Source organism: Monodelphis domestica, chromosome 4, assembly GCF_027887165.1.
Source record: "Monodelphis domestica isolate mMonDom1 chromosome 4, mMonDom1.pri, whole genome shotgun sequence".
Taxonomy (NCBI): domain Eukaryota; kingdom Metazoa; phylum Chordata; class Mammalia; order Didelphimorphia; family Didelphidae; genus Monodelphis; species Monodelphis domestica.
Window position 1 is genome coordinate 163,483,181 of NC_077230.1, and position 11,501 is coordinate 163,494,681.

At 37.9% G+C, this 11,501-nt stretch overlaps 1 protein-coding gene across 1 annotated transcript in view; it reads left to right on the forward strand.

Annotated features, from left to right (window-relative positions):
* UPP2 (uridine phosphorylase 2) overlaps window positions 1-8,442 on the forward strand; it is a 51,552-nt gene extending 43,110 nt beyond the window's left edge. Inside the window, exon 7 of the mRNA XM_001373582.3 lies at window positions 5,599-8,442. Coding sequence (XP_001373619.2) covers window positions 5,599-5,747 — 149 coding nt within the window. The 3' untranslated portion in view covers window positions 5,748-8,442. The remainder of the gene's footprint in view (window positions 1-5,598) is intronic.
* Window positions 8,443-11,501: the final 3,059 nt, after the last annotated feature.

Sequence of the window (11,501 nt, forward strand, 5' to 3'; positions counted from 1 at the left end):
CAAATATGTATAGTCAAGCAAGACAAATTCCTCCCCACGGCTGTACACACTAATATGTATGTTTTGTTCTACATCTTCTAGGTAATAGGTGAGTCTGCTGGAATTATCAGTGGTCATCATACTGATCACACTTCTTACAGCTTTTCACAGTGTTCTCATATAAATCTTGGTTCTGCTCATTTTATTCTTCATTAGTACCAATCTGCTTTGATAAAGAGAGGTTCCTCACCAGTAGTTTTCTAAATAAATGAAATCATAGGTTTAGTCCCCTTAAAAAGTACTTTAGAAATCTTAACTTACCACAGTAATATGTTGTTCTTTTTAATATTATTATAGCACTGTTTTTATTAAAGATTTCATCACTCATAATTTTTTTTTTAAAAACACTTACCTTCCATCTTGGAGTCAATACTGTGTATTGGCTCCAAGGCAGAAGAGTGGTAAGGACTAGGCAATGGGGGTCAAGTGACTTGCCCAGGGTCACACAGCTGGGACGTGTCTGAGGTCAGATTTGAACCTAGGACTTCCCATCTCGAGGCCTGGCTCTCAATCCACTGAGCTACCCAGCTGCCCCCAACTCATAATTTTTATTTCTTTTTAAAGTCATCACTTCTATGAAGATGACTACCAAATAATCAGCCCGATCACCTGCCTCAACTCTAGTCTCATTCCCATAACTGCACGTTGGATATTCCCACTTGAGTGTCTGGCAGCATCTCAAACGCTCTATGTCTAAAATGGAAACCATCCCTTTCTCTCCCCAAACCAATCCTTCTTTTCAACATCTCTACTATCATCCTCTCAAAGAAGTAGCAGAAGGGAAATTTGGGAACTCACTCAAGGACTCTGTAACTGAAAGCTTAATCTATACTATTCTATATGCTCAGCATAATACTTTTTACCAGCCTTACCTACATTTTATAACATGTGTAGATCTCTTTCCTCTCAAAGCTGAATTTCCATTGGCTTAAAAAAAGGTAAAATTCTGATTATAGATACTAATCCTTTTGCTCTGTGGGCTTCTGATAAGCCCTTTCAATTCCCACTCAGTCTTTTGAAGACAATACATTTTGCCACTCACTCTGCCTCATGACAACACACTGAGCCTAACGTTTGTCTGAGATTAAGTTTTGCTGAAATTCCATTTTCTGTCTCTCCTTGTTTCTAGCCCACATGATCACTTTGCTATAGAGCCTTTTATAGGGCAAAAGTGGAATTAAGCATTATTTCCTTTGACAGATACTAGTAACACAGAATGTATTCAGTATTTTTCACATTACCTTATTAAGTGCAATGAAAGGTGTGAGGATCCCTGACTCAGAATGCTTTTCATTCTGATATACTCTTGCTGACTGGAGTAAAGAAGAATATTTGACTGGGAATGGGGAAATGAATCATGAATGATGATTAATATTCCAAAAGCTACAGAAGAAAGAACCCCCCCCCCCCCGGGGCCATTTGTTTCTAGCTTTCCTCTTACAGGGAATGAGGCAACCAATGAGGGCTTTTCTCTGTTACTCTGTTACCTTCTCTATTAGAGTCAGGACTATGAAGCTAATTTGACCTTCAGTTTTCCAACCCTGCAAAATCCTAGAGAAGCATCTTCCTTGTGGGGCTCTCACCACTACCTTTTTCAGACACTCTTAAAAAAAACAGGTAGACTTTCAGACAGTGCTAGAACTAGCAGGGGGGCAGTTGGGGATTTGTTCCAGATGCCTGATCAGATGGGTGGGATTCCATTTTCTGATGTAAGGTTCTTGGATCTCATCCTCTCATTGTCTTTTCATTTTCAGTCATTCACTGACATTTAATGATCTTAAAATTTTTTTTTCCATATTATGAACTTACAAACATTAGTGTTTTGATATACAAAAGGCAAGTGAAGAGAGGATGACATGTGTCTTGATCTCCTTTTAGAGGCAGACTGGTCCTTTTCTCATACTTCCTGAAGTACCGGGCCAGTTGGCATACTACCTGCTTCCTACTGCCACATTTAGACTTACCATCTGCCACCACTGATCAACAAGGACCTCTAGTCCTTGAAAGTTCACTCTATCTGGTCCAATCCTTCTTGTTGTCATCTGGAGGTCTCCAGGCCACTCTCTCTTTTTCCAAATAAGTCCAAGACCTGGTTCACAATCGCCATTTCTACTATAAGCCTTGTACCCCTCAAACACTCTGCCTTCAGAATTCCTCATCATCCTCAGATCCCATAATCTCTGTCTTCTTCAACCATCCCCTTCCATCTCCCAATAGATTTGTCCTAGGTACTGGTTACACTTGTTTAGTCACAGCTCTCCCTTTTGCAATGGTTCTAGCACAAGGCTTTCATAACTCCCCTCTTGTAAAGAAAAAAAAAATCCCTTTCAAGCTGCCTAAAATTCCTTTATCTAGTTATATAGCCTTATTTATTTTGCACTTATACACAAAAGGCTTCAAATGCAAATGCTGGGGGGAAACTAACCCAGGATAGAATCTTATTTGTTTAAAGGGCAACCTGACGGAATGCCCACTACATTTTCTGCTTTGATATAGCTAAGTGGTTCAGTAGACAGAGAGCTAGACCAGAAGTTAAGAAGACCTAAGTTCAAATCTAGCCTTACTTAGCTGTGTGACCCTGGGAAAGTCATTCAATCTTTGTCTATCTCAATTTCCTCAAATGTAAAATGTAAAGTGCAACACACACACACACACACACACACACACACACACACACACACACATATATATATAAAACACCTACCTCCTATGAAGATCAGATGAGATACTTGTAAAATGCAAACTGTGTCCAGGTTTTATTATGTATTTACATATTAGAAGTCACAGTACTAGGTGTTTGGGAATGCAAAGACAAAATTTTTTAAAAGCAGTCCCTGCCCTCAAGGAGTTTATATTCTTTCTTGGGGATACAATATGTATAAAGGTAATTATATACAGTATGATTAGAGAAGGGAGTAGACACTAACAACTAAGGAAGATCAAACTGTCCACAAAGACATTTGGTTTCTAATTATGCCCCCCAATTTAGAAACAATTAGTTGTATTCCAAAACTACTATGTGTCAGGCCCTGGGCTAAGTGCTGGGAATAAAAAGAATAAACAACATAGCATCTACTCTCAAGGATCTCACAGTCTAATGAAAATGTTTTTCAGTACTTTTGAGACTTGTCTGACTTTCTGTGACCCCATTTAGAGGTTTCTTGCCAAAGATCCTGGAGTAGTTTGCCATTTCCTTCTCCAGCTCATTTTCCAGAGGAGGAAACTGAGGCAAACAGGGTTAAGTGACTTGCCCAGGATCTCACAGCTAGTAAATATCTGAGTCCAGATTTGACCTCAGAAAGATGAGTCTTTCTGACTTTCCAAGCCAGGCACTCTGTTTACTGTACCACCTAGCTGCCTCTAATGAAGAAAACAACATACAAATGTACATTCAAGATACAAACAGAGATAATCACAGATAACAACAGAGGGAAGACTCTGTTGAGGGGGAAGGTGGTACAAAGATTTGAGATGAAGGAAGACAACAAAGTCAAGTAGTGGAGATTAGAGGGGAAAGTATTTCAAGACCAAGGGACAGTCAAGGAAAAGGTATGGATTCAGGAGAGGGAGTGCCATTTTTCCTATGAGCCCAACATGAGTGAGATGATTAGATCTATAGAAACTCTGCATATTTCCCAACTTTACATATATCTATTTGACCCTTGACTATGATGATCTCTTGGAGTCCCATGACACACTAACTTCAGGTCGGTGGCCTGGCTTATTTTCTCAATCGTTTGAAGCCAGGATCCTTGATGTAGGCATCTGTGTCTTAAGGTAACAAAGCTGTCATACTTAATTTTTTAAAAACTGCTATGTGTAATTAGTCCATCTTAATTGCTCCTGGAATTCATAATCTTATGTGACAAGATGATTATAAGTTGTTTGTTAATGGGACCTCCAAGGCCAAAAAAATACCACAGAGATGGCTATGAACTGTTCTCTTTGGAATTCTTAGTTTTGTCCTTGAAATAATTAGAAAAGACATCCAGGAAACCCTGGTTCTGCTTTTGTTTTATGATATGACAAAGACATGGAGTGAATATACTTTTATCTACCTGCCAAGAGGAAAGGACTACAAGGGGAACTCTCAACATTTCCTGTTTCCTAATGGACACCTGTAGGTTTCACAGACATGGGGATCATTCACCTGAGAATGTCTTGGTTCTGACCTTTCTTTATTTGCTTTGCCAGCCAACTTCACAACAGAGTGAATGTGGAATAAATAGAATTCTAAATGGTGGAATATTTGACAGCACTCTGGTTGAATATTTTCATTACTTCTTATTTTGAGTAGCAATGGCACAGGGAAATAGCTGCCCAATATGAACTCTATATGAAGAGTATTGAAAGAAAGGCAACCCATTAAGTGCTTTAGGATTCTTCTCTGTGCATTTGCAGTGTTGCTCCCATTTGGGCTTTTACAGGTGACTGTCTCTCTCACAGACCACTGTCTCAGAGGTATAGGTAGGAATTTCTTTTTTACCATAGGAAAAATAGTTGGGGTAGAAGAAACACAGCACATATTGAGGACTGTCCAACTATAGAAAAAGTCATTTAAGGAGAAGGGGCATCCCAAACCATTCTGAATGCACCAATCTCTTTAGAACTCAGAAGCCAAGCAGGACCAGAACTAGCTTGTACTTGGAGGGGAGTTAGCTTGTGACTATCAAGTACCATAAGTTTGATGAGACACTATGGTATAATGAACCTGGAGTTGGGGAGAAATGGATTCAAATTCTGCCTCAGATACTTATTAGCAATGTGACTCTAGGCAAGTCACTCAATTTCTCTAGGCTTCAGTTTCCACATCTATAAAATGAGGGAGATGGACTTGACTTGATGTCCTTTAATATGCTTTCCAGGTAAAAATCTATGTTCCCATTATCTCCTCTTCTAACACACAACCCCATTCTTTTGATTTCCCCCATATCACCTCTTATGTCTCTGCCCTGGCAAAGTATGGGCTGGAAAATTCAAAAAAGAAAAACAGAAAATCAAAAATTTCCCCTTCATGCTTAACTTCAGGAAACAGAGGTTGGCTAGTCTAGTTACCTACATTTAATTTTGTTGGTTTGGGGTTTTTTTTGGTAATAACAAATGGACAGTCACACTGTCACTGAGTTGTCAGTCCCCAAAAGATGGTCATCACCTATTTTCTCCTGGATGATCCTATTAAATGCAATCAGTAATTGGCCTTAATGTTGGTAATATAAGATTCTGTATTGTACACTTTGGGTTCTTCCTTAAGTAGCAAAAATAAAGACTTCTTCTCTCTGGTGAATGCTGCAGATATATGCAAGTGCATTTTGCTGTTGTTGTCCTCATTTTAATCAAAAAGGAGACACGGCAATAGTTAGATCACACTTATTACAGGTTATTTCAAGAATCCCTTATGTGAAAAACCATGGAAGTGCAACATATATTTTAGCCTGTATCAATTCAAGAAAAACAACTCTGTGCATGTGGCCTGGTATAAGAGATGCAAATCATCTTAATATACAAAGGATGACATGCTAATAACAATGTTTGTGTGGGCTTTTGCTTTTCATTTTCCAGCTGCTGTTGTCTGTGTTACCCTTCTCAACAGACTTGAATGTGACCAGATCAACTTGCCCCATGAAGTGCTACTAGAATATCAGCAACGCCCTCAGCATCTGATCTCAATCTTCATTAAAAAGCACCTTGGACAACACAGCCTAAAGTAATTTGCAGGCAAGCAAACCATCCCTCAGATTTTCCAATTACATGCAAATTCCATTTTGAAGGCAGGCTTAAAGGAAACCAATGACAACCCCCAACTTAAATGTCCAATTGTGATTTTTGGTCTTGGTACAAAACCCAAACCAGGCTCACACTGAAATGTACTAGCCATTTTGTAGATACGATGATTACCAGTCAATCTATTTCTGAAACCCATCCAGACCTTCATGTTAGAACACGGTCAGACCATCTTAAGAATTGGACAAGTTTCAGCAGTTGAGCACACATGTTCAAAATATTTACCTACTAAATGTAAGTTTAATATGGATCTACATGGAGAAATCATCCTAGGGAAATGAGTTTCATCACTTTGTTTCCATCTGTGGAGTTTCAGAAAATTAGAGTGGGAATTCAAAACCTAGGTAGTTATTTTTATGTTGGTGATTTTATTTCAAAACAAAAGTAGTTTGAGTTTCATATTTATTTCTAAAAGGAAAGAAGTAATGGGGTGTAGTAAGGTGGGGGAATATTTAATTATCTTTATAAAGCTAAACTATCATTTAGTATTCAGAGTTTGTTGGATTTACATTTTTATTTCAGAGAAAAATGACCAATTTAATGAAGAAATTACTAGAAACTGAATTTGGAATTGATGTTAAAGTTACATCTTTTGTAGAATATTATAGCACATTTTTCTCAGCACCTACATGATACCTCAGTAGTGGGCTTGGCCCTCCAGGAGGCACCATGTCTCTTTCAGGCTGTTCAGTGCACTGGAATAATCATCTAAGCCTTTGGTTCTTTTCCAAGGTGGCAAGTGCAAGAAGGGGCCAGTGTGATGGGGAATGAGCATAGGGAATGGTGGTAGGATTATAAACAAGGTAGTGGGTGATTTTTGTACATACATGACTTGTACATTTATTTCTGTATTATAGGTCAAATAAAGCTTTAATTATGGTCTCATACACTCACTAATGCTTTTTATTTAGAAGTATTTTTCATATGAGGCAAAAACATGATTGGAGGAAAAACACTGTCAGCTGTCAGATATTCTCATGGAAGAGTTGATGGTCAGTGTGATGTAGAAAGAATACTGGTCTTGGACTCAGTTGACTTAGGGTCTCAGTTGTGGTCTTGACCCTTACAAATTGTGTGATTCTAGACAAGCTGCTAAACTTCCCTGAACATGTCTCCCTATCTGTAAAATGGGGTTAATGTCTGCAAAAACACCTCATGGTTTTGTTGTGAGGAAAGCATATTGTAAATCTTTAGGTAGGGTTTTGTTCGTTTTTTGTTTTTGATGGAACCTTCCGACTTGAAAGCAGTGTAAAATAAAGGACCCTGTTCTGGGTAGCTCTGTTGTATTAACTAACTTTTGGTCTCAAAGAATTGATCTTAAACTGTAAGCAATATTTCACTTTTCCATCAATTGTCTCCTCCAAAATGACTCCAAGAGATTCCTTCACCCTGTCCACTGGATTCTTGGGAATTCCCCAGATAAGAGAATAGGTAAGGGGGCAGCTGAGTCCTTTCCTTGGTACTTCTACTTGGAGGAAGGGAGTGGTGAAGGACAAAGGAATGGCTTATAGTTCTGCTATATAGTATAGCTTATGGAGTAAAACACATGCTAAACATGTTTGTTACATAAAAATTCCCAAATAACTCTCTCCTTCCCTCCCTTCTCACATTAGAGAAGGCATCATTTGACAAAAAGATATGTCTATATACAACTATGTCTTGCTTATTTCTTTTTTTATCAGTTCTTTTTCTGTAGGCGGGCATACACAAGTTATTCTTCAAAAATATTTCTCTTGCTAAACAGTGAAAAATTTTCTAGCAATTTTCTCTGACAAAGGTCTCATTTCTCAAATATATAAAGAACTAAGTCAAATTTATAAGAATGCAAGTCATTCCTTAATTGATAAATGGTCAAAGGATATGAATAGGCAGTTTTTAGATGAAGAAATCAAAGCCATCAAGAATAATCAGATGAAAAAGTATTCTAAATCTCTCTTGATTAGACAAATGCAAATTAAAACAACTCTGAGATTCCATCTTACATCTATCGTATTGGCCAATATGACAGTAAGGGGAAATGATAAATGTTGGAGAGAATGTGGCAAAACTGGGACACTAATGCATTGCTGGTGGAGTTGTGAACTGATTCAAGCATTCTGGAAGGCAATTTGAAACTGTGCCGAAAGGGCTATAAAAGAATGTATATCTTTTGATCCAGTAATACCACTACTAGGTCTGTATCCCAAAGAAATTTTCAAAAATGAGAAAGACTTGTTTGTACAAAAATATTCATAGCTGCTCTTTTTGTGGTGGCAAAGAATTGGAAACTAAAGGGATGTCCCTCAATTGGGAAACAGCTGAACAAATTGTGGCATATAATGATGATGGAATACTATTGTGTTATAAGAATGATGAACAGGATGATTTCAGAAAGAGCTGGAAAGACCTGCATGAACTGATGCAGAGTGAAACAAGCAGAACCAGGAGAACATTATACTCTGTAACTGCAATATGGTAGAATGATCAAATGTGACAGACTTTTCTAAGAACAACAATACAATGATCCAAGACATTTCTGAGAGACCTATGAAAAAGAATGCTATCCAACTCCAGAGGGGGGAAAAAAACTGTTAGAGAAGAAATTCAGATGAAAACATATTACTTGTTTATTTGGATATTTGTTTGAGGGTTTTGGTTTTATAAGATTATTCACTTACAAAAATGAATAATATGGAAATAAAAAAACTAAAAAATTTCATTTGCTATTTATAATGTTCTCTTGGTCCTACTCATTTCATTCTTCATAATTTCATTTTTTTTTATGGAACTTTCCTATTATAACAGTGTAAAATAAAGTACCCTGCTCTAGGTGGCTCTTTTTTTTTTTTAAACCCTTACCTTCAGTCTTGGAGTCAATACTGTGTATTGGCTCCAAGGCAGAAGAGTGGTAAGGGCTAGGCAATGGGGGTCAAGTGACTTGCCCAGGGTCACACAGCTGGGAAGTGTCTGAGGCCAGATTTGAACACAGGACCTCTCATCTCAAGGCCTGACTCTCAATCCACTGAGCCACCCAGCTGCCCCCTAGGTGGCTCTTTTGTATTAAGTGAGTTTTATTTTAACATTTAAAAAAATTTTTTGTTTAAATTAATCTGCTCATGGAGCATCTAGATAGCACAGTGGATAGAATGGTAGACCTGGAATTGGGAAACCCTTTGTTCAAATTTGTCCCCAGACACTTCCTAGCTGTGTGACTCTGGGCAAATCACTTAACCCCAATTGCCTAGTCCTTCCCACTCTTCTGCTTTAGAACTGATACTTAATTTTGATTCTAAGACAGAAGGTAAAAGTTTTAAAAAATTAATTAACCTGCTTGTCATTTCTTACAGCTCATTAATATTCCATCACAATTATATGCCACAACTTGTTTAGTTATTCTCTGTTTGATGGGCATCCCTTCAATTCCCAGTTCTTTCCTACCACAAAGAGAGTTACTATAAATATTTTAGAACATCTACATTTCTTTGTTTTAATATATTTTTCTAATTACATATAATAACAATTTTTAACATTCATTTTCTAAAATTTTTAGTTCCAAATTCTCTCTCTCCCTCCCTTCTTCCTCCCTGAGATATTAAGCAAAGCAATTTGATTTTTCACCTTTATTTTTTAATATAGCTATACCTTCCTCTTTTTCTTTTCCCAGTGAGCCATCTAATACAACAAAGAGTTTTTTTTTTTAAAGAGGAGAAAAACAGTTCAATAAACTCTAATAAACACATTAATTGTATCTGTATCATTCCATACCCATATCCCCTCATCCCTGAAAGGAAAGGGAAAGAGGGAGTCTAGTCATACCTCTTTTTTGATGCCAAGCTGGGTCATCATCATTTCATAGCATTCAATTTCTTTCTTCTTCTTTTAACTTTGACCTTTTGTTTTAGATGGAAGAGTGGCAATGACTATATTTGAACCCAGAAGCTCCTAATTCTACTCCTGTTGTTCTATTTTCTGTGCCACTTTGATGCCCCCATAGCATTCAGTTTCAATTTGGTTACTGGGTGGTTGATGTTGGTTTTTCATTGACATTATTGTAGTGATTGTAAATGGGCAGATAGATGATAAAATTGATGGGGTACCAGGCCTAGAGTCAGAAAGACTCTCATTAACTGGATAACCCTTGGCAAGAAACTTAATCTTGTTTGCCTCAGTTTTCTTGTCTATAAAATGAACTGGACAAAAAAATGGCAAACCACTCCAGTATCTTTGCCAAGAAAACTCCAAACAGGATCACTAAGGATTAGACATGACTGAACAAGTCACTGTACATATTGTATTCTTAGTTGTAATTCACTTTGCTAGAATATAAATCTTCCCATGCTTGTCTGTGTCATCATATTCATTATTTTTATAGGAATGTAATATTCTATAACCTTTATGTACCATATGTTGTTTAGCTCTTTCCTAGTTGATAAGCATCTACTTTATTTCTAGCTCTTTACTACTACAGGTGTTGCTATAAATATTTTGACACAGGGCAGGGGGTCTTCCTTTTTATCATTGAACTCTTTGGCTTACATGCTGGACAGCCCAGCACATCCTTTCTAATTATTCTTGCCAAGTAGGCACAAGTGCTATCAGTGACCCCTCTAAATTTGGGACCCTGAGGCAGAGCCCTGCTCTCCCTGCCCTACTTATGGCTCTGTTGTCACCATATGACTCAGGTAGGTCAGGGCCATTGTCATTAAGAGACAAAGTAGCATCTCCCATCACCTTGGGTTCATTGCTGCCTGGCATTAAAGGATTATGCCAGGGAGAGATCTCTATCTTGGCCTCTTTTCTACTAACCTTGTTTTTGTCATCACGGTAACCAGTCTGCTTTGTTAAATTTATGGTTGGAATGAATATTAAATTGGTGGTCGCCAGGGATTTAATTACTAAATCCCAAAATGAATTACTCAAGTAAATTGAATTATGGTAGTTTATTTTACAATAGAGGGAAGATATTAAGGAAGAGAGAAAAGGGGAAGAGAGAGAAAGAAAGCGCTGGCTTCCTCTGAGCCAAGTAGAAATTCTAAGGCACCAGTGAGGGGAAAGAAGTCTCAAGATAATGGCCTTTTCTGGGAGGTTCACAACTCCAGAAAGGGAAAGGAAGGAAGTCAGCCTTTTAACTAACCACAGTGACTGTCTAAGAGGAAAGCAGTCTGAGGTCTCCTGCACAAGCTCCTCCTTGTCCAGTTCCAAAGCCAACTCTCTTCATTCCAAGTCTGAGTGACTGATCTTCCAATCCAACTCCAAGTGACTGATGAATGATGAATCTCTGTGTCTCTGTTTCCACTATTTAAAGACCTTTTTCTCTTGTGTCATCTCCCCTAAATTTTACGTCTACCAATCACAGCCAACACTCCTCTCCAGGATTGTCCACTCTTTCACCCGTGGAACACAGACCTCTCACTCAATGTATGAAATGGGTGTTCTTATCTTTTATGTGGTTAGTTCACACTATTATTATGCCAGAGAGAGGCCTCTATATTGGCCTCTTTTCTGCTAACCTTGTTTTTGTCATCATGGTAACCAGTCTGCTTTGTTAAATTTATGGTTGGAATGAATATTGAATTGGTGGTTGCCAGGGACTTAATTGCTAAATCCCATTACACTAAATTACCCTAAATCCTTTTGTGGTTAGTTCATACCTTTTTGTGGTTAAAATGGGTAGATCTACTTTAAATACTGGATTTACACTA